At 45.2% G+C, this 23,748-nt stretch overlaps 1 protein-coding gene across 1 annotated transcript; it reads left to right on the top strand.

Moving 5' to 3' along the window:
• The first annotated feature begins 17,743 nt into the window (after nucleotides 1-17,743).
• LOC133891946 (homeobox protein rough sheath 1) lies at nucleotides 17,744-23,330 on the top strand. Its single transcript, XM_062332667.1, has 5 exons — nucleotides 17,744-18,244; nucleotides 18,392-18,502; nucleotides 18,647-18,782; nucleotides 22,320-22,573; nucleotides 22,797-23,330. The coding sequence occupies exons 1-5, from the start codon at nucleotides 17,954-17,956 to the stop codon at nucleotides 23,001-23,003; spliced, it is 999 nt and encodes a 332-aa protein (XP_062188651.1). The 5' UTR covers nucleotides 17,744-17,953; the 3' UTR covers nucleotides 23,004-23,330.
• The last annotated feature ends 418 nt before the right edge of the window (nucleotides 23,331-23,748 follow it).

Below are 23,748 nucleotides of genomic sequence, written 5' to 3'. Positions count from 1 at the left end.
TTTGATCAGCTCAATCAGTTGATGGTTTTTTCTAATTATTTGCGTCGTGGATAAGCTTTATTTAGTTGAGGAAAAGCGTACCAGGAGTTTTTGTCAAATCAACTGTTTATAACTGAGCCTAAATGTCTAACATCATAATTAACGTACTTACGAGTAGTGCATTTTAGTACGATTATAGTATATATTTCTTAATATCTTAATTAAGGTTTTCGGCGACAGTGGGTGATTGCGTGACTATAAAGAGTTGGAAATTAACAGCTCGGTAAAATCAAAAAGTAAATATGTGGTTATTATATTTTAATGACTTACTAATATTTCCTAAGGGTGTATAATGTATTTAATCTAAAATGTAACTTTGTCACTAAATTTGTTGTAATATACTTATTAAACAAAGTAATAAACTTGTGATTACATATCATTTTGAAATGCTCGATTCTGCAACGATATTTATGACCACAACTTTCTTATCTGTGCGTGTTATTACCTAAAACCCATTTTCCATACGTGTACGTTCTCGATTTTTTGTTCATGCGTGGGAATGAGTACCACACGATTTTTTTTTAAAACGGAAATGCTCCCCTTCACACGTCCAATGCATCGGACGGATGACTCGCTCAGTTCATAGTATTATTGGGTCGTGCCAGTCTAAAAATATTTTCGTATCTCTAATATTTCAGACGTTCAAATTTAATATTTCAGATGTTATGAAAATTTGTTGCCGTAGTTATTTCCGTACGTTGCATCCCGAAAATCTCTTGCATATAGATTCGGATCCGAAAAAATTATCATTTCGAGTTAATTCATGTATATCTCCATGGTGAGGCCAGCCGCGCGTGCAACACTGGCTTACCAACAATAGGGCCTAGCGTGTCGGCACTCTCCCGTGAACAGTCGTCGATGACCCCACTCAAAGTCGACACGGTGCCACCAGCATCGGAAGGAACATCGATGTGTCGCCAGCGAAAACATGTACCAGAATTACGGCTGGGCACACCCACGTCGATCGAGGCACAACTACCGAGGATGAAGATAGCACACCCTCTTGGCGCTCCCGCCTCCTGATCGCCTAGCTCGGTGACAACCCTAGAACCCTACTGGCAACGCATGGAACTCGACAGCTTTGCGAAGGCTGGTCGCCATGAAAAAGGAGGAGGGCGCCTCTGAGCAGATCCCGCTGGAGGTGCAGTGGATTCAGTTGTCCTCACATGGATCCCACTGGCGGCGAGGTGGATCCGATCACCCCTGCGCTGATCCCGTCTACGTTGTGACGGATCCAGCCCTCTAGCATCTGGATCCCATCGACGGCGCAGAGGATCTGGCCCTCCAGCACCGGAAACCCAATGGACGCACTCTTGCAAGAGAAGAGACGCGCCGAGCAAAGCGACACCGCGCCCGCGAACCACAAGGCCGATGTCGCTAGAACAGAGAAGAGAAAAAGAAAGAGAGGGATGGAGACGCGATGGAGGCTGCTTGGATCCACCACCAGCCGCCGCACCGGAGTATCCTGCCGAGCTAAGGGTGCGAAATCCGATCGCCCCCAAGTCGGCCTGTGGGAGCGACACAAGGGCCTGTCTGACAGCAACTACAGGTTGATGCTTCCGTGTTCATACTAACAACGTCTTCAAAATACAATATATTGTTACGACTTTTGAGACGAAGCTACTATGCTGTTTTATATGTATAATCGTAGTATTCACAGTGAAAAATTTAAGGTTTTGGTGTATGCATGTAACACTTTTTGATGGGACGGAAGGATTACCGAATGTTGCATTGTGATTTGACGTTGGTAATAAATATATTTTGTTCATGGGCCCTTACTTAGCATGTTTCACGCAGCATACAAAAGGGGAGTTATATTTCCTAAGATCTAGCGCATATATGTCTACTCACTAGGTGTGATGACCTGAAATGCATCTCACTTCTAAACCTACGCTCACTTAGCTGCTGCTGTGATGTAATGTCCATTAAATTGTACTAGGTGCCCATGAATTTTTGATGCTTTTAGTCTATTGATATTTTTACCTTTTTTCTACTCTGTAGAGAACTATTATGTATTTTTTCAGCACAAGTTCCTTTGTAAAAATAAAAATGATATCAATGATCCACCATATACGATATAAATGCCTCCAATATATTTAATTTTTTCGATGGTCTTAAAAAGGTGTAATTTTATTGAGTTTTTTTTTCTGAATAATTAAGAAAGGGAGGTGTGATGGGGGGATTTTGGAGGAAGAATGAAGGTTTGCACTCTGAAAGCAAAATCAACACCCTTTACTAATGGAATTTATTTGCTCTAGGTAGATTTGGGTACATAACTATAAATGGGCTGCAATTTACTACATTATGGTGGAACAAATTAAGTTTATTTGAAATTTTATCAAAATCTCACTGGGAGCTTACTGGAATCTGTAGCAAAAATACTTGATTCCCATAAAAACTTCAATTTTGAACGAAAATCAGAAAAACTGTATTCGTTTCGTGTAAAAGAAATACATAAGATGAAAGGGGTTTAAAACGGTAAGGAGTAAAGAAAGGACGCACCTAATGGCACGGTGACAGATGGTGGGGTATATGAATGAAGGATATGGGGATGAAAGAGCATTTTACTTTCCCAAATAATACATCTTTTACCACAGGTGAAAAATAGGAGCTAGCTAGTGATGAACAGGGAGTACACAATGCACTGTTCACGGAGAGCAACAACAACTCGACACGGACTGGAAGTAAACTGCGACACGAGCGAGTATATGTACTGTAATTTGTCCCGGTCTCCCGGCTGGTCACTCCAGTCCCCCGTTAAATGACAAGAGCCGGATGCAACAGTTCACAACACAAACGGACTCTGACATCCCAATTTCCCAAAAGAGCAACAGGAAATCCGGCCACAAGGAACCAAGAAATAATATCACATTCTCAAATGATAAAAATCAAATTATCACGTCAAATGCGGTTACATATAAGTATCAATTAATATACACTACAGAAGAACACATCATCAATAGATACAAAACTCAACGCGATGATCCTCATAAAACCGGATATGAAGGAATTGGAGGCCCTACAATATCTACTTGATGCTTTTGGGAAATACTCGGGCCTAGTGATCAATCTAACCAAGGCAGAAATTTACCCTATTCGATGCCAGGACCTCCCAATGGATGACGATCTACAAGGCTTTCCGAGCAAAGTGGCAAATTTCCCGTGCAAATACCTAGGCTTGCTGTTACCTACAAGAAAGCTGAGAAAGGTGGATGTGCAAATCTATTATCGATAAGTTGGGGGACAAACTCCCGGGTTGACAAGGGAAATTATTCTCAATGACAGGTCGAGAAACTCTTGTGAAATCATTTCTCTCCGCTCAAACCATATATCACATCATGGTCCTGCCCCCTGCAAAGATGGCTACAGAAAAGGATTGACCGGATACGACATAGTTTCCTTTGGCATGGAGAGGCTCTAGAAAATGTTTCATGGGTCATTGTCCAGTAAATTGGCAGATGGTTAGCAAGTCAAAGGAATGGGGGGAGGGCTAGGCATCAGGAGCTTGAAAAGTTCACAAGGGCTTTAAGACTTAGATGGCTTTGGTTTGAATGGAAAGATGAAGATCAGCTATGGAAGGGGATGTCGGTGCCGTGCGACCAAGTGGATAAAGCACTCTTCAATGCTTCCACAACTGTGCAAATTGGAAATGGAGAAAAAATTGTATTCTGGCTTTCAAGCTGGCTCAATGGCCAAGCACTTCAATGCTTCAAACAAATGAAGAATTAGAGGAGCTAACAAACCTTTGGACTCTAGTGAGAGATATAGAATTATGGCTAGAAGCGTGAGACACAATAACATGGTGATGGACGGCGAAGGGCAATATACAGCACAAAGCGCATACAAAATTCAATTTGTTGGATCCACAAAGAGATACAACATGCGTCCCATATGAAAAGAAAAAACTAAAGCAAAATCTAAATCATTTGTGTGGGTGTTCATGCAAAACAAAATACTCACCATCGATAACTTGGCAAAACGTGAATGGTCAAGAAACCAATTATATTGCCTATGTGACCAAGAGAATCAAACACCACTACACTCATACAAAGATTGTGTTTTCACCTAGTAGGTTTAGGTGTACATCTCGTGGTGGCTACACATAAACAACATGTCTCCTTTCACACAGTTCTAAATTTTGAGTGGATGGTGGAAAGCCGCATCAAGAAAAGTGGACAAGCAGCTACGACGTGAGTTCAACAGTGTTGTCATCACCATCTGGTGGAATATCTAGAAAGAAAGAAATAGAAGAACTTTCCAAAACTAGCCTTTGATGTGCTTCAAGTAGCAGAGAAAACCAAAGAACACATCAAAGAATTTTGTTGGGCCATGATCACCTCCTAGCACTAGCTTTGTTTTTATGTTGCCCCCCCCCCCCCTCTTTCATGACGTTTTGATAGATCTATTTGGGTCAACTGCCACTAGGAGCTCTCAAGAGGGGGGCGTGTTGTATCCATTAAACTATTTTTAGTCCTTTTTATTCTTTCTCTAATAAAATCAACAGATATCATATCATCTTTTCTAAAAAAAATAGATACAAATTCATACACAGGAAAGCCGTAACTGTTGGGAAATGGTCTCACGTGCCCCTTCAGATGGTGAGTCAAAGACCAATGGTGGCCGTTTACTGACGAATAATACAGTTGTGTTTCAGGAAGCGCTGGCAAAGCCTCCGACAGGCCTTCGGACAGAGACCGAAGGTCAACTCACGACGCCGAGTATCATCACAGATGAAGCCTCTAACGGGCTTTCGGATGGAGACCGAAGGTCGACTTGCGACGCAACGTTAAAGCTAGTCGAAGGTGCATCGAAGGCCCCTGTCTGTGATTGACCTTCGGGGGGCTTAGGCGAAGGAGCGGTGTCCGTCGAAGCCCACGTAGTGGTGCAGGGTATAGTTGTAAATGTACTAATGTGCTTGGGATTGTACCAAAATACCCCCCGAATATGCTAGAAATGTGGCAGTTAGGGGTGGGGGGCAATGCTGTAAATTATGGAGTGAAGTGGTTGAGTATGGGCTATAAATAGATCAGCAATGTAACTGAAGGGACACACTGATAAGACTTGATAACTACCCATAAACACGTGTCACGTTACGAAGCCTTTGGCTCTCCCTCTTAGCCAAAGATCTCTGTTGCTTGGTAACTTAGTTGCCAACAGTTGGCGCCGACCGTGGGGATCGAACAATCCGAAGCCATGCCACCTTAAAAGAGGACGAAGTCACTCGGTACATCGGCAACATTGCCGGAGCAACTGATTCCAGCAGGGGCTTCTGTCGAAACACTCCATTCGGCGGTGTTGGACCCCGGTCAACACTTTGACCGGTGGAGCAGATGGCGGCCAGCAAGGGCACATCGTGAATATGGTGCCCCCAAAAGATGATGTAGAGCATCATGGAGCAGCTCTCCAGGAAGACACAACGGCAGCAAAACGAAGAGTAAAAGCTAACCTTCATGCCCGCTTCGAGGCTTCAGCAGAAGAAAGGGGTAAGGCGCATGTTGTCGAAGAGTTGGACGACCTTGGTAACTTTGAAGACTACGAAATCGAAGAAGATGAAACAGAAGAGGAAAGAGCAGCCAGGCTAGAAGGCGAAGAGTTGGAGAGGCAGATTGCGCAGAAAAAGCTCATGTTGGATAGCCTGGCAGCAAGTCAGAAGGCCGCGGAGTATCGCCGGTGAGCCAACGAAGCCAGAAGAACCCTGGAGAAAATGCAAGAAGAGATTGACATGTTGCAGCACGCAGATGAGTAGACTCACCACATGACTCTTCCGTCAGCAGTTGTAGCACGACTGGCCTAGGACCTTCGGCATAGGTCATGCGTGGGTGATCCGGAATCACCACTCTTCGTTGGTCTACAGAATCGGCCTTGGCCTTCAGGCTTCAAGATGCCTAGGGTGGTAATGTTGACGGGCAGTCAGATCCAAAGGAATTCGTTATGAGTTTCGAGGTAGCAGTTGAATCCGTTGGAGGAGACGACACAACACTGGCGAAGGCCTTTGTGCTGGCAGTCAAGGGGGTAGCGAGATCGTGGTACTCCTCGTTGCCTCCAATAGCCATTTACTCATGGGAGCAGTTGCATAATGCCCTATATAGTAATTTCCAAGAAAATCGAGTAGAGAAGGTTACCGCCGGTGACCTCTTCGCAGTAAAGCAACAGCCAATGGAGACACTACAGAGTTATATGCATCACTTTGTGCATGTTCACTGCCAAGCGAAGGGCTTGAGCGAAGACACAATCATCGAGGCTGCTATCTAGGGCATCAGAGGAGGGCTTCTGGCGGGAAAGCTTACACGCAAGAGGCCGAAGAGTGTGTAGGAGCTCTTCAATAAGATGAAAGAGTACGCAAGGTCTGAGTTGGACCACCTTCGAAGGAAGAGTGAGCTGGCAGCGTCTAAAATATTGAAGACAAATGCATCAAGCAGGGACGTAAACGTCGGACAGTCGAGAGACAGACCGAAGCATGTTAAAAAAGCAGAAGCATTTGAATATACATCAAAGCAAAAAGAAATCAACCGGATAGACTCCGGACCAGTCGAGGTCGTCCAAGAGGTCACCAAAGCACAAGGTGGGGGTACTCGAGGAGGTCGAAGTGGTAGAGGCCATGGAGGCCGAGGGTCTCGAGGAGGACAGGCTCCGCGAGACACAGCCACATTATACTATGAGTTGCATGGTGAAGATGCTGGTCACAAGACTAAGTAGTGCCCGCAGGTCATAGCCATGAAACAAAGTTTAGGGAAACAACCCCTTGATCCTGCAAGAATTGTGCATCTTGCCACACATTTCAGACAGGGTGAAGCGTAGGAATCCAACCAGACCCGCGGCCCAAGAACAATGGTCGCTAATTAGTGGTGACCAATGGATGTGCCAACACAACAGTATATTCGTGTGCCTTCGGCTCCGCCAGACCAGACCTTTGGCCAGTTGACTTTCCAAGGAGAACTCCCACCGCCTCCGCTAAGACCAGCAATCGAAGCCCCTCCAGAAACAAGCAGATCAGTGAGCATAGTAAACCGTGGATACAATGTTGTGTTGGCAATCACTGGAGGATCTAATTAGGAAACTGAGTCGAAAAGACAATGAAAAGAATATGTGTGAAGGGTTAACCATGTTGATGTAGGGCCTACTTATGTCCATTCGAAATGGTCTCATGTGCCCATTACCTTCTCATAGGAGGACAATGATTACCCGCATATGGATGCCTTCATCATCACTGCAAACATCTCAGGAAATGAAGTGCACAAAATCCTCATAGATGGCGGAAGCTCGGCAGATATCATCTTCGGTGATGCTTTTTATAGGATGGGCTTGCAACAAAATGACCTTCAACAAGCTGGGTCCCCATTGCTAGGCTTCGGGGAAAAAGCAATTAATGCTTTGGGAAAGAGAGCAATCCCGATTTCATTTGGTGAAGGGTCGAACTTTCGAACGGAGGACATTACCTTCGATGTGGTTCATATCAATTATCCCTATAATGCAATTTTCGGACGGGGAGTCCTGAATACATTCAGAGCAATACCGCATCATGGGTATTTGTGCATGAAAATGCTTGGTCTTGGAGGTGTCATAATAGTGCTTGGAGATCAACAAGTAGCCCGTAGGATTGAAGTGGGAAGTACTTCGGATAGGCGAAGTGTTCACGTAGTGGCAGAACCTTCGCTGAATCCTAAACAACTTGAATAGCGACCGCAGACACAGCGGATGATGAAGGTTAGACCCGGAGGCCAGACCAAGAAAGTGATGTTGTGTCAAGATAGACCAGACCAAAAAAGTTGTCATCGGGGCAGAAATCACAGAAGAAGCCGAGCGAAGGTTGATATTTTTCCTTCACAACAACGAAGATATCTTCGCTTGGTCTCCAAAGAATTTTCAAGGACTAAGCAGAGAAATCATTCAACATACTCTAAACTTCGACCCGAATGCGAAGCCGAAGAAGCAAAAGCTTCGGAAGGCGTCAAAAGAGAGGGAAGATACAACAAAGACTGAGGTGCATAAGCTGCTTGACGCCAGGATGGTGCGTGAAGTATTGCATTCTGAGTGGCTAGCCAACCCGGTGCTAGTTAAGAAACATAATGGCAAATGGATGATGTGTGTAGATTTCACAGACCTAAACAGACCTAAAATAGGTTGCTGGGTTTTTTGGTCTCAAAAAGATGCATCGAGGTAGATCCTAAAAAAATCAAGCAATAATGGACATGAGACCTCCCCAGAGCAGGAAACAAGCACAATGCCTGGCAGGGAGATTGGCAGCTCTAAACCAGTTCATCGCCAGATCAGCCGAACGAAGCCTTCCTTTCTTCAAAACTCTTAAAGGCTCCTACCCTTTCAAATGGGGCGCGGAGCAGCAAAACACCTTCGATGAGTTAAAGAAATATCTAACAAAGCTCACGGCCTGTCTAGCCCTGATCCCGAGGCTGAGTTGTTGCTGTACATAGCAGCATCTCCTTCAGCAGTAAGTGTTGTACTTGTGCAAGAAAGGCAAGAAAATGACAAGTTGCAGCAATTTTCGGTATACTATGTGTCGGAGGCTTTGGCAGGGTTGAAGAGGTTCTACTCTGAAATGGAGAAGATGGCTTATGTGCACTGGTTATGGCATCACGAAAGCTTCACTATTATTTTATAGCTCACAAGATAACAGTGCTCACTTCCTTACCCCTTCACGACATCTTTGAAAATCGTGAAGCTACAGGAAGGATTGGAAAATGGGCCGCAGAGATTGCACCATGCATGTTAGCTTTCATCGCAAGGACGGCGATAAAGTCTCAAGCATTAGCCGAGTTTGTGGTGGACTGGACGCCATAGGCCGAAGCTCTAAAAGAAGTCCTGTTAGACCCAGTATGGATTGTGTATTGTGATGGAGCATGGGGGCTTCGGGTGTTGGTGTGGCGGCGGTGCTATCTTCGCCCTCGGGAGTGAAGTTGCGATACGTCGCCAAGCTCGAGTTTCGATCAATGAATAATGTTGCAGAGTACGAAGCAGTCCTCCTTGGGCGTCATAAGGCACGGCGTTGGGTGCCCGAAGGGTCCTAGTCAAAACAGACTCTAAGGTGGTTGCAAGCCAAATTGACGAGACATTTCAGGCGAAGGAGCCAAAACTGGTCAAATACATGGCAGTGGTGCGAAGCATGAAAACGCATTTCCTAGGATTTACAGTCCAAAGCATATCAAGAAATGAAAACTTTGAGGCCGATGACCTCGCAAAGAAGGCGGCGCAAAATCTACCAATACCGCCAGATGTGTTTTATCAGAAATTGAAGGTGCCAGCTGTCGAGGCCCCTATGCAGATGGCACACTCGATCGCTATAATTGAGAGAGAAAATTGGAGCTCCCCTATAATGGCCTACCTTCGCGGCTACTACGAGCCCGAAGATAATGTCGAGGCGAAACGTATGGCGTAGAGAGCCAGAAACTACAAAATTGTGGATCCAACTTGTACAAGATGGGAGTTCGTGCACCGATGCTGTGATGCGTATCCCAAGTAGAGGGGCAAAACTTGCTGACAGAAATACATGGAGGACTGTGTGGCTCACATATCGGCACTCAAGCGCTCATCGGGAAAGCATTCAGGCAAGGATTCTTTTGGCCAAAAGCGATCTCTAATGCGGAGTACGTAGTCTGAAGTTGTGCGAAGTGCCAGTATTTGGCAAAGAGTTCAAACAGGCCTTCAACAAAGACACAGCTCATACCACCCGTCTGGCCATCAATGCGGTGGGTAATTGACATTATTGGACAGTTACCAGCTGCCCCGGGAAACTTGTGTTATGTTGTTGTCGCAGTAGAGTGCTTCTCCAAATGGGTGGAGGCAATGCCACTGGTAAACATAACATCAAAAAATATCCAAAATTCTTCTGGCAAAACATCGTCTGCCGCTTCGGCGTCCCTCGCGAAGTGACCGTTGATAATAAAGGGTTCACACAATTCTACGAAGACCTGGGAATTAAAGTCCACTTCGAATCAGTGTATCACCCATAGTCAAATGGAGCTGTGGAGAGGGAAAATGGCATTGCCTTAACCGGTGTCGCAAGACGTCTACAAGGTCTACCAAAAGGAAAGTGGGTGGAAGAGCTATCGAAGGTCCTATGGTCAGTAAGAACAATGGTAACAAGATCAATAAGATTCACGCCTTTTCGTTTGCTCTTCGGTGAAGAGGCAATGACTCCAGAGGAATGTAAAAATAAATCATTTCGAGTCACAGCCGAATTAGCCCAAAACAAAGATTCAATATCAAAAGATGCACTGGAGGAGGTGAGAATGCAAACCGTCGAAAACCTGACAAGATACCAAGAGGAAACTATGAGATGGAGAGACAAGAAAGTATCCCCGAAGGTGTTTGTCTCTGGAGATCTTGTATTGCGGAGGATCACCAATACTTCTTCTGTGGGAAAATTGCATAGTAGATGGGATGGACCTTTCTTAGTAAAGAGGTCATTGAGGCCCAGTTCTTATCACCTGGCTAGTGTCGAAGGGGAAGAGCTTCCGCACACCTGGAATGCTGATAACCTTCACAAGTTTTATGTGTAGTGATAAAAAACGTGTCCTCGCATTGGTGGGCGGAGTGCACGCATTAATTCAGCTTTTGTGTAATTTAAAATTATGCAATTTAATCAAAATAATGTGCAGGTGTTGTACTCTTTTCCTCACGGGGGAACCCTTCGTCAGGGTGTGATGTTTTTAACGAGGCAGCAACCTTTGTAAACCCTCTAATATATATGAAATTACCCCCAAGAAAGTGTACATATGTGGGATCTACGCACAATTCACAGTCGAAGTGATGCCAGCCTTTGAATGAAGGAAGCCACCAATCAACGATGGGAGGTGGGCCATAAATTCATCATAAAAATCTAGGGCTAAGAGTGACTGCCCCCACGTCGAAGGAAAAACATACCTTCAAAGAAAAAAACTGAAGTGTTGCCCGACCAAAAATAAGGCGGCGCACCTCTCGACTAAGTCAGGGACTAAGAGTGTCTGCCCCCACATCGAAGGCAAAACGTTTTCAAAGAAAAAAAGTCGAAGTACTGCTCGACCTAAAAGAAGGTGGTGCACCTCTCGACTAAGTCGGGGGCTAAGAGTGCATGCCCCTGTGCCAAAGGAAAATCATACCTTCGAAGAAAAAAAGCCGAAGTGTTGCTCGACCTAAAAGAAGGCGGTGCACCTCTCGGCAAAATCAGGGGCCAAGAGTGCATGCCCTCACGTCGATGGCAAAAGAGACATTCAAAAAAAAAATTGAAGTGCTACTGCTCCTTAAAATGAAGGCATGGACAAAGTACGAAACAAAATAAAAAATTCAGCGAAATAAAACTCAAAGCCTAGACAATGCTCGCCAGAAAATGTGCCAGCCCGCTTCCATTTAATAACAAATACAAACTGAAACCGAGGAAGGTATGTCGCCGTTGATGAATGGGCTGTAGATGCTAGGCCTTCACGCGTGAGTAAGCGATTAAGCGAAAGATAAATTTGTCGAGGCAATGCCAGAAGTAATCGTCAAAAAATGATGCTTCGCGCGCGGTACTACTGAAGGTCCCTACGGCTTCAAAGTCGGGGGGAAGACGTTTTCAGAGCAACGCTTTGCGTGGTACTGCCGAAGGTCCTTACGGCTTCAAAGTCAAGGGGACGGCATTTTAAGAATGATGCTTCACGCGCGGTGCTACCGAAGGTCCCTACGGCTTCAAAGTTGGGGGGGGGGGGGACGGCATTTTCGGAATGACGCTTCGCACATGGTGCTGCTAAACATGTAATGGCCCATTCGATGTAAAGCGACGACCAAATCGATACGCTCAACATGTAATGGTCGAAGATAATAATCGTTTCAACGTCAATGACTTTATTCTGCAAATTCATCAACGTCAGAATCTACAAAGTCTTTGCTGAAGCCAAGTTGAAAGGCAATGCCTCGACTCGCATGAAAAGGCAGTGTTGGATCCAGCGGGGGATCCAATATAGCTAGATGAAGAGGTGGCAAACGAAGGTGTAGGTGAAGCACTCCTGCCTTCGACATGTCGCTCTACTTGCGAAGAAGGCTCCTGGTGGTCGCAAAATTGAAACTGACAGGGCAGGAGTTCGTGGTTAGCGTCTTCCGGCTCAGGCTTTGGGTCGACGAACATATGTGGAGGCTTGAAGTTTCCGTGCACAATCCTGCTAGCCTCACGCTCAGCCCTACGGGTCTCTAAAACCGAAGGGCTAAATGACTTCCAAAATGCTTTGGAGTTGGCATTCATTACGTCATAAGACCTACACTTCGCTTTCCAATATTTTCCAAAATCAATAGTTGGGTGGCGACGGTGGAAGGAGTCCCAGCAAGACCAAGACATGAAAAAATTGTCCCGCATTATAGTGATGGGAACAACATCTTCAACTACATGCGCAGTGTCCAAAGGGAGGACCTGCGTAGGGAGCGAAAGCAGTCAAAACATTTAACAAGAAATAAAAGCGTATATATTACATAATATTGCAGTTGATGACCGAATGTTCAAGATCCCAAAATGCACTTCGAACAACCCTCAAACCTGCTCCTTGTCTTTGGCCGCCTTGGTCTTAGCTTGTGAGGATGGTACGGTAGAAGCCGTGGTGGAAGAGGGGTCCTCCTTCTCCTTTGCCTTCAGAACAAAAAGTCCATGAATACGTAGTTGGCAAACATCTCAAAAGCATAGATAAAAAACGTACTCATTGACAGTTGATTTTCGCCTCCCGAAGGGCAAGCTCGCAACCATGTTTACACCAGTAATTGGTAGTGAATGATCGTGCAGTGGCCTTGGTTTCCTTCATCATAGCCGGAGTCGACGTGTTCGAAGGGTAGCAGAAAGTTGATTTTTCAAGCGTAGTGTAATGGTCACAGCCAGTCATCTCAATTGACTGAACTAAACTCCTGGCTGAGCCCATGGCACAGAAGTCACCATACAACTGAGCCATGGGAAAAAGACAGCTACTGGTATCGCAGACCCATCCGAGAAGACCACGCAGCCCGACAAGGTTAAGCGGTGGAGGTGTGGCCAAAGCATCGATTCCCTCAAATGTCTCACTAATTGCTTCACAAGCAGCGGCAACCTTCGGCTCAAGGTCCTCTAGCAAAATAAGGGTGTCGTTGGATACCTCTGTCGCCTCCTCTAGTTCTTCGTGCAGCGTTGCGCTTTAGCTTTTTTAGCGTTGAAGAGGGCTTCCAGCTCCAAGACGTGGGCTTCAGACGCCATTAGATTCTTGCGAAGGGAAGTGACTTCTTCTTCTGTGCTTTGTTTGCACGAGCGAAGGGAGCTCACTTATTTTTCAAGTTGTCGCAAGAGGAGATCAACCTCCTTTGTTCGTTGCGCGCACTCCATCTTCTGGCCTTCAGCCTTCTCCGCCCGTGCTTCATAAAGGGTTCTTTGCACCTCTGCTTTTTTTGCATGGGCTCTGAAAGCTCTGCATGCTTGCACTGAGCATGCAAAATAAGCGTAGCCTGCGATATCGCGATAGTATGAGAACGGGTATGCAAAGAAAAGCTGAATAACAATACAAAATACCTTTGCGATCGCCACATTGGAGGCGTCGATAAGCTCAGCAGCGGGCTTCCGCGCCAGCAAAATCTCAAGTTCGGAGAGAACGAAGCTATTAAAAATCTTCTTTACGTCATTCACCTCCCCCGAGCTTGGCTCAAATGAAGAAAGCTTTAAGGTTTTGGTGTCGATGGCCTTCGCATTGAGCAAGCCGCTGTGACTCATGAGCCCCTTACCACCATGGTGGGCAAGGGTGGTGAAGTGTTCTCTTCGGTATTTGTGGCTCTACAGCCTTTGGACGAACTGTCCTTAGAAGAGGAACTCAAAGATGAAGAGGTAGAGGGTGACTCAGCTCCTGCTTCTTCAACATTTTTTGCTCCTTCCAGCAACTCGGCTTCCTTCTCCACTAGTTCGGCAGTAATGAGCGAATCCGAAGGCTCGTCCTCCCCGTCGCTGAGTATTAGCATGGCAAGGTCCATGCACGTAAAAAAAAGGCTTCGGCGAGGAGGCGGCATGGTCCTGTGTGCCCTTCAGAGGTGCCTATCTAAGTGGCACAGCACGAATGGCTGTTGAGCCTTCAAGAGTCTCTTCATTACCGAAGTCATCGAATGCCACTTTGCGAGGTCGCTTCTTCAGGGAAGGAGCCTTCTTCTTTCTGCCCCCTTGTGGCGAAGGGTTTTCCATTTTTCGCTTCTTTTGGCTTCCCGCAGCAAATGCTCCGTCGGTCTCGGCATTTGGGGAGCGGTCTCCTTCGCCCTGGCCGATGAGAGCATGGAAACCTTCAGCCTGTCCTTATAGGTGAGACCTTGTAGATCGAAAATCCGGTTTAGTCGTTGACCACCCCTGGTCGACGGAGATCTGGGCTTCTCCTTGGGTAAAATTCCTAAGAAGAAGCATCGCTCTAGTCTCCACTTTGCTCATGTCAAGTCTGCCCCAAAGCAAATAATGTAAGGAAAGGACAGAGCCTAAGTGAGGTTAAGAACATGATAAAAAATACCTGTAAAACCTCAAAAGTTAGGCTGGGGACGGCAGAGTACCTCCCAGCCCTTTATCATCGAAGGTCGGGATGGTCCAGCCCCGGCTGAGGGGCCACACCCCGGACACCACGAACTCTTCTACGAGATCGCACGTTCTCAGGTGCTTCGTGCACCTGGTGAAGGCCTTTAACACTACATCTAGGGTACAGTTCCCCTTAACCTCTTCGCACACGAACACGAGATTCTCCTCTCGATCCACCTTGTGGTAGAACCACCATTATGTTCAGTCCTTCAACCATTTGTTTTTGTATGCCATGACTGGTGTGGCCAGGCCGGCACGATAAGTGAAGTTCAAACAGCCATAATGGGCTTCACTTTGCACGCTCGACGCGAAGACTGGCTTCGGTTGGTGATGGAGTTTGTGGGCTACAGCAAAAGCCCTAGCCGATGCCTTTGCTCCTTCTGAACGCATCACCCAAGCGAAGAGGCTGAGCCGAACAATGGTGTTCGATGTCAGTTGGCGGAGGTAGATTTCAAACAGCTTCAGAACCTTCTCCACCATCTCATCACAAGGGAAGCAAAGCCCTGCTCAGAAGTAGTCCACGAAAACAATGGCTTCATCATCTTCAGGCTCTGGAGTCTCTGGCCTTTTGAGAGTCTAACCTTCGAAACATCATTAATCAAACCCTCTTTAATTAGTCTAACCAGGACTTCTTCGTCAACTTTAGATTTTTCAATCCAATACGTCTTTGGGTGGTTTTTTGTGCCTCTCGAAGCCATGGAGTCTCACTAGGCTTCGAAAGGAGATGTGGGCGTGGGAGTCTTCGTACGAGAGCTAGAGCTTCAGCAAATTCAAGCGATAAAGATTGAGGCGCCGGGTAGAGCGTATTTATAGCGGTAAAAAGTATGGCTAACAGCGGATATAACGTGGTGTGTTGGAAATTGAACCATTGCCATAAAAGATGGTTGAGCATGTGGCAACGACATTTAGAGCTCTTGAACCCTAATCGTTGTATGGGGGCAGAATGGTCATAAAAAACATTTGAACAATTAGAGGGAGCTATCTGCTAAAAGGTAAAATGAGTCCCTAGGTGTCTTCAACGGGCCGAAGGGGATGGTGTTCGGTCATACCATTTGATTCATATGTTCGACCCATCGAAGGTGAACCTTACCTGTAGGAGGCTACTGTTGTTGAATGGTCTCGCGTGCCCCTTCGGATTGTGAGTCGATGACCAATGGTGGTCGTTCCCTGACGAATAATGCAGTTGTGTTTAAGGAAGCGCTGGCGAAGCCTCCGGCAGGCCTTTGGACGGAGACCGAAGGTCAACTCGCGACGCCAAGTATCATCACAGGCGAAGCCTCTGGCGGGCCTTCGAACGGATACTGAAGGTCGATTCGCGAAGCAGCGTCAAAGCCAATCGAAGGTGCATTGAAGGCCCCCGTCTGTGATTGACCATGGGGGGGTTTAGGCGAAGGCGCGGTGTCCGCCGAAGCCCACGTAGTGGGGTAGGGTATAGTTGTAAATGTACTAATGTGTTTGGGATTGTACCAAAATACCCCCGAATATGTCAGGAATGTGGCAGTTAGGGGGGCAATGCTGTAAATTATGGTGTAGAGTGGTTGAGTACGGGCTATAAATAAGCCAACACTGTAACTAAAGGGACACACTGATAAGACTAGATAACTACTCATAAACACATGTCACGTTACGAAGCCTTTGGCTCTCCCTCGTAGCCGAAGATCTCCTCTTTTGTTCGGTAACTTAGTTGCCAACAGTAACAAAGAGGGATTGAGACAAGCGCACCTACTACTTCAGGTGCAACCCTAAATCATTTTTTTCTTAAAAAATGTTTTATAACCTCGACTATACGAAGCCAATGATGCGGATTCGTGCGGAATGAAGGCTAGGCCCAGACACATGGATGTGGAGTTTGTTCCTATGTTCTGGACTCCGTATCGGAGTCGGTGTGTGTTTGTGTCCCATACGATCTAGGTGCGTGTCCATGTTGCATGCAGCAAGATGTGTGCTGGAGCAAGGCAAGCAACAAGAAGGCATGTCATCCATGAGAAAATAAATAAATAAAAATAGTTTGCATGTAGTGCTTCTCCTAGACATGTTGTGCGCATGTTGCACAACCTTGAAGTTTGGAGTCCACAGTGCTACATCAAGGTGTGACAACAAAAACGACATGGCATCATCATGATCAATGGAAGGAGGTTGCGACAACATCGATGTTATCGACAAGATGGTAATCGACATCGTGGTGTGGTGCGGTACGGTGCAAGAGTGGCTGCAGTGGTGCATGCAGTGTTGAGTATGTGGCAGCATAATGTGGTGAAGATGGAGAGTTGATGATATGTCATGGTGATACATGGAGTAGCACAGATATGTCATGGTGATACATGGAGTAGATGTGCTACATACGTCTGTGCGCGTGTCATGGTCGTGTATCTAGTTGAGTCCATATATGTCCGAGACATGTGTATGGGTGCAAGGTGAAAGAGGTGTACTTGCCATCCTGAACTATGTGCAAGTGAGTGTGAGGTGTTGAAGAAGCATTTGTCATCTTAAATCAAGTATGAGATTGACAAGTCGTAGATGAGCCTAACTGTGTCGACAAATGCGAGATAAGTTAGAAGATTAGAGTGTGTGAAAAATTAAGATTAATGAGGTGATTGATAGAGTTAATTATCCTGTTTTTTATAAGAATATTTTTGGTATGCACAATAGTCTATGCCAAAGTCAAAGTAGTATCGTAATAAGAGCTTAATATGTATAGGGTCAAAATAACGAATATTTAAATAGAAATATGATTAGATCAGAGTGAAATTCAGAGTCTAAGTATTTGATCTCTGTTTAATGAAGGGTGAGAGGCACTCTACAATATGCTGTGAGAAAAGAGTCTACAATATGCTGTGAGAAAAGAGTTTTAGTCCTAAGTCGTAATGTATGCGTGTGTGAAAAATAAAAGAGCAAGAGAAAAATTATATGTTCTTTTGTGTATTTATATTGTTCGCGATTGTTTGATCAGGGTGAAAAGCCAACAACACCAACTGCTTGCGACCTGTAAGGCTATATACGTACGTGTTTATTTCCGTTTAAGATTATTATCTTTTGAGTTAACCTAGTCATCCGTTGGCCGCTGCCCATGCAGGCACCAACACTAGACATGTACGAGTACTCGTCTCTCTCCCTGGAAATACAGGTGGGCGCAGCACGTATCTATGCATACGTCTCCTCTCTCCTGACGCGAAAAAAGGAATCGCCAGCCACAGGCGCACAAACCTTTCTTTCTCCCCTTCCACTGCCCGCCCCATTAATATCTCTCCGCCCCACCTCCCTCTCTCTCCTCCTCCTTCAGTGAGAGTCTTCACGCCACACCCATTAGTGGCGAGGAGAGAAAGAGAAGCCCTTTCTTGTTCGAGCTCTGTACGATTTATCTCTCGTTGCTTTGCTAGGGTTTGGTCTGTTTGTTTCATGGATCAGAGCTTCGGGAATCTTGGAGCGGGAGGGAGCAGTAGCGGGGGCTCCAACTCCAAGGCCGCTGCGTCCTCCTTCCTACAGCTGCCGCTGTCCACCGCGGCGGCGGCGGGCGGCGCGTATTACGGCACGCCGCTGGCGCTGCTGCACCAGGGCCAAGCGGAGCCGTCGTTGCTGTACGGCAAGCACGAGGAGATCTCGCCAGGGGAGGCCGAGGCCATCAAGGCCAAGATCATGGCGCACCCGCAGTACTCGGCGCTCCTCGCCGCCTACCTCGACTGCCAAAAAGTACGGGCCTTTATCCGCTTACACGCAGCACAGTATCACCCGTCAAAATTGCAATTTTCCCCTTAATTTGACAAGCAAGATATGCTAAATTAGATGCGTAATCCATGCTTGTTATATGCCTATGAAATAACGCGTTTTGATTTTCAGGTCGGCGCGCCGCCGGACGTGCTGGAGAGGCTGACGGCCATGGCTGCGAAGCTGGACGCGCGCCCGCCGGGCCGGCACGAGCCCCGCGACCCGGAGCTCGACCAGTTCATGGTTCGTTCCCGTTCAATTCCAGAAGCCACTAGTGCATAATTACGGCTAAGCTTACCCCTTTGTGATCGATTTGCAATACTAATTCGCATGTCGATTTGATTTCTCCGGTCGATGCACACGATTAATCGACGCGCGCGCATGCAGGAGGCGTACTGCAACATGCTGGTGAAGTACCGCGAGGAGCTGACGCGGCCGATCGACGAGGCCATGGAGTTTCTCAAGAGGGTGGAGGCGCAGCTCGACTCCATTGCCGGCGCCTCCGCGCGCCTCTCGCTCGCCGGTAAAAACCAGCTGCAGCTTCATCTCTCGTACATGGTCGTGTGGCGGCCTCCCTTTTTTTTATTACCTATGCTCTCGGCTTACCGGATTGGGAATGGTTGCTTTTGGATAGTGGGGTGGTTGCTCTGGATCATTGCCGTTGTGAGCTATCTTGGTTTCCCTGTGTATTAATTTAATCGTCAGTTAATTATTTTTTAATCTGGATGGTAGCTAGGAGAGATCAGGCACACAAGCCTCTGCATGCACTAACAATAAACAAATTAGTGAGGGGATTAGCAGCAGATTAATTAAGTGGCTAAGGTGCTTTTGGTTGGCATCGAGGGCACAGTGAGGAACCATGTCTCATGGCCGGGTCTCCACCTCTCGTGGTTCAGCTCAAGGTCCCTTTGTTTAATGCTTCGACGCTTCCTGCTTGCATTATCTTATTGCCTGCTGGATCGAGCACGAGCTAGGCTATAGCTTTCAGCTCATATTTTCCTTTTTCTCTTTAACTACTACTGGTACTGTTCCATGACAAGTGACAAGAAGCTTGCTTGTGTTAGGGTTCCAAGGCAGGAGAATCCGTCTTTGTCTCGTATGTGTAACCATATGCATCTTCTGTATATTCAGCTTGCTTCAAATCATTGCCCATCTCCCATCTCTTCTTTTGTTGCATCTCTAGTTTAGAGAGAGAGAGAGAGAGCAGAGATGCATTGGGAAATGGTTTTATGGCTGCCTAACGCGACCTGTCTGGACCCTGGAGTCTGGGCTACACATACCAGCTAATACTGTAGCAATATTATTCAGCAGCTCTGGGCTCTGGCCTCCTGGATGCAATCGTGTAGGGTTGCAGAGTAACAGCAGCACAAGCGTGTGTGATGGGGGCCGTTCGTGTTTTCCGGGGGTGCTGCCGGCCTGTTTCAATGCTGGGCGTGCATCTACAGTGCGTGTGCAGATTTGCGTAGAATAAGGTGCTACCTGCGCCAGGGACGAATATCTTTGGCACTGTTGATAGCTAGGCTTCTGTGCACTATGTCCATGGCTGTGCCATGCTGCATTAGGAGCACACAGCCAGGCTGATCTAGGCGTTTTATATGGTTGAAGTACATGTTCATAGATTTCCTACAAAAAAGATCTCCAACTGAGATTATTGCTACGGTGTCAACCATCGATTCAATTTACACCATTTTTGTACCGGGGAACGTAGAGTGTCTACCTTAAGTGTTGTGATTATTCACCGGAGTAGTGTGAGATTGGGATGTCAGGTCAATGAGGGGGGGGGGGGGGGGTAGGAAATCAACCACTGTAGGAGCTTGTTTTCTGAGTAAGTTAATTTGATGTGTATAGTTCAAGTGCCAGGGCCTGTGGCCTAGGCGCTCACTATAGACTCACAGTCTCAAAGATGCAACTTTGACAATTTGTTTTTATAGTAGAATATTTATAAAGAGGTCATAGGTTATGATATTATTTTACCAAAGTTTTTTTCTTCAATAGCAAATCAATTGATACCATTTTCGGGTGAGATATTTAGACAGTAGTAATTATCAAAGATTTTAAAAAATTCGGTGTACATTTCCAATAGCGCCAAGAATTATTTCTGTACAAGTTCCTGAAGTCAATATTAGATATTTAAATCGTGAATTTCTCAAATATATCTTTTGTAAAATGCCAGATTGTCCACCATTTCTTAGTCTTACTGATAAAACAGTATATCTTAGATTGTGTAGTTTTAATTTGTATTGACGCAACAGTTGTTTCACTTGTTCAAAAGTTGGACAGTAACCATGGAGATCTGTATTTTACGCGTAACTTTTTTTTAAAGTAATATTGGCACAGCCGAATAATTTCCACTCATTCAGCAAGATAATGTATTAGCCATTCTGTTAAATAATTTCCTGTGTGTTTTCTGAAAAATTGGTTATCCTGGGCACATGCTGTAAAAGTAGCAAGTGAGCATCTGATATTATTCTTTTTATCAGGATTATTGTCTGATAAATCGCTAAAGAATGCTGATAAAAGCAGATGGTACTTTATTTATATAGTTTTAGAGGTTATAAGCAAAGTTTCGCTGCCATTTTTTCAGAGGCTAAGCCATGTTCTGCCATTATCATGTGCTCCTCACTCGTGTCAAATCTGAAATAAGGCGCTAATAGTTTATGTGAATTCAACTGATTGGTGTATAAGCACTGCCCATGTTGTTTCTCCGTTAATCATGAAAGCCATGTATACTGTTAACTCAGAATTTATAATGATATATTGTGATGAATTTTCTGAACACATGGATACTTTAGATAATATAAAAAACAGAACATCCCTGAGAAAATCTATGAGAAATTAAAAGTTACAAAGAAGACACAGAGTCACAGACCCACAGCTAATTCTACAGAACTTACACCATATGCAATTTTGTAGTTCGTGCTTGTTGAACGACATGTCCATGTGAGATTCCTTTCTGTAACATTTGTTGTTAAGGTTTTATGTGCATATAATAAACAATATTTCTTTCCTGTTTGTAAGAGTATATGGACAAACGATGCATAATCTTTCTTATTTCAAGATCACGTATATTATAAATATTTTATTGCGATTCCATCCTTGTCTGGCAAACAATTTCTGTCACTGTACAATTTCCTATTAATGTATCCACTATTTTGCGTTCCCATCTGAACTGAAGTTATGGTCACATATATCTTTATTAATTTTTGGCGTCATTATTCAATTACACTGGTCCTGGATAAGGTTTAATACAAGCAATGCAAGTGATTTTTTTTTTCTGATTTCTGTTTACTAACGATGCCTCTTCTTCAGGATCCATTCTCACTTCAGTATCTTTCTGTTTGTAACTAAGAAAAACTCTTTCATGTATCTTTTTTTCTCCATGATTGTTCTTTGGCCTAAATCAGAACAGCTCTTCCCAGAACCAATTTTCATGCAAGATCTACACACAGCAAATGTATTATTGTTGTGATTTTTCTGTCATGTATCTATTTTATTTTTTCCATGATTGTTCTTTGACCTAAATCAGAAAAGCTATTCCCAGAACCAATTTTCATGCAAGATCTACACACAGCAAATGTATTATTTTTGTGATTTCCCCCCTAGTCCTAGCTATTATGCTCCCTTAGCTTTCTTAGTTGTCTTCACTAAGATTTACTACAAAGTTGTAACAACATTTGCACTTTGTAGCGGTCTATCATGTAGTGAGACTAGCAGGTTCACATTGGTTCTACCTGACAGGCAACAAATCAGTGGTCTTCGCATTGTTCATTTCATTTGGTCTTGTTTATCTTAGTGTTTCAATTCTATAACCTTACCACTTGCATTGACAATATTGTACTAATTGTGACTGTAGCTACATTACTGCTGTTCTAAAGTTCCACTGTTCAACCTACCCTTGCATTCCAAAACGGATAGAATTCTTTACACAGCTATGGGATTTCTTATCCACTCGATGGGTAGTTGTCCAACATGGGCAAAACTGAAATACGCTTGGACTTCAGACAGAATAAACATCTGACTGACAATATGTGATCTTACCAAAACTAGTTTTTGTCTGCAGACGGTAAATCAGAAGGGGTTGGCTCTTCCGAGGATGACATGGATCCAAGCGGCCGCGAGAATGAGCCACCTGAGATTGACCCGCGCGCAGAGGATAAGGAGCTCAAGTACCAACTCCTAAAGAAGTACAGTGGCTACTTGAGCAGCCTCAGGCAAGAGTTCTCCAAGAAAAAGAAGAAAGGGAAGCTCCCAAAGGAGGCCAGGCAGAAGCTGCTTCACTGGTGGGAGCTGCACTACAAGTGGCCTTACCCTTCAGTAAGATAAACTCCCAAACCTTCAAACTCATCTGTATAAACAAAAGACCATTATTTGTCTGAACAATGACCAAAGGATACCAGAGTGATCTTGGTGACCTGTCTTCAGATGGTAGCACTGCTTTAGAATCTGGATTTATTTCTATTTTGGAATAGCGTGGAAGAATCATATATAAACTAAAGATGCATCACATTGTTACTGATCTTATGTTGATGTCGAGTAGGAGACGGAGAAGATTGCGCTTGCGGAGTCGACAGGCCTAGACCAAAAGCAGATCAACAACTGGTTTATCAACCAGAGGAAACGACACTGGAAGCCGTCGGAGGACATGCCGTTCGTGATGATGGAAGGCTTCCACCCGCAGAGTGCCGCTGCGCTCTACATGGACGGCCCGTTCATGGCCGATGGCATGTATCGCCTTGGTTCGTGAATTACCTTGGACTATTTGATCAGATCGTTGAAATATATCTGTACCTGGATGCGTTGCAATGCATGGACATTGTTATGGAATTTTTGGGATCGTTTCTGCTGAGTGCCAAGGGCTCGCTGTAGTGTTTATGGCTTGTAGTTCTGTAATATTGTTAATTTCCGCTCGACGGCTTGTAATTTAGGTGTATCTTGAATTTGAATATCCATGTAAGTACCATGGTAATTAATTCGTCAGTCGTCTATTTTCATAATTGTACGGTTCAGATTGGGGAAAACATGTTCAGGATTTGCCTGTCTGAATAAAAAAGATGTAAAGGTTTATCCTTGAGAGAATAACTGATGGTTAAAATAAACTGCAGGTTGCTGCAGACATCTCCGTGCTTTGAGTTTTTAGTTCTAATCCGTGAAGCTGTACATGCGGTCTCGAATGTGTGCATTGTGGGTCTCCTCTCAGCGGTTAAACTTTAAAGTGCCCTTATTTAACCAGAGGGGCACGTCACAAATGGATTTGAAAAGCATCTGCCCGGAGAGGAAACCTATTCATGAGTCATGACAGTACTCTGCAATCAGACTGAACAGTGGTATGGTCATGGTGACCATGTACAAGATTCCATAGCAGTGCCAGTTGTATCATAATCCTCTCCTCTCCAGGAATGTCTGTACATGTTGCAGCTCACCATGAGATCAGCTCACATGTACTCACTGGCACTATTGCAGCGTATTGCTCAGATAATCATTCCACTGTC

Source organism: Phragmites australis, chromosome 15 (genome assembly GCF_958298935.1).
Source record: "Phragmites australis chromosome 15, lpPhrAust1.1, whole genome shotgun sequence".
Taxonomy (NCBI): domain Eukaryota; kingdom Viridiplantae; phylum Streptophyta; class Magnoliopsida; order Poales; family Poaceae; genus Phragmites; species Phragmites australis.
The sequence above is the reverse complement of the archived record's forward strand: the minus strand, read 5'-3'. Positions and strand labels throughout refer to the sequence as shown.

Excerpts from the sequence above, each read along its gene's own strand:
- LOC133891946 (XM_062332667.1), top strand. The coding sequence starts at position 17,954 with ATGGATCAGAGCTTCGGGAATCTTGGAGCGGGAGGGAGCAGTAGCGGG. Across the intron at positions 18,245-18,391 it reads CCTACCTCGACTGCCAAAAA|GTCGGCGCGCCGCCGGACGT; the intron begins GTACGGGCCTTT and ends TTTGATTTTCAG. Across the intron at positions 18,503-18,646 it reads CGGAGCTCGACCAGTTCATG|GAGGCGTACTGCAACATGCT; the intron begins GTTCGTTCCCGT and ends GCGCGCATGCAG.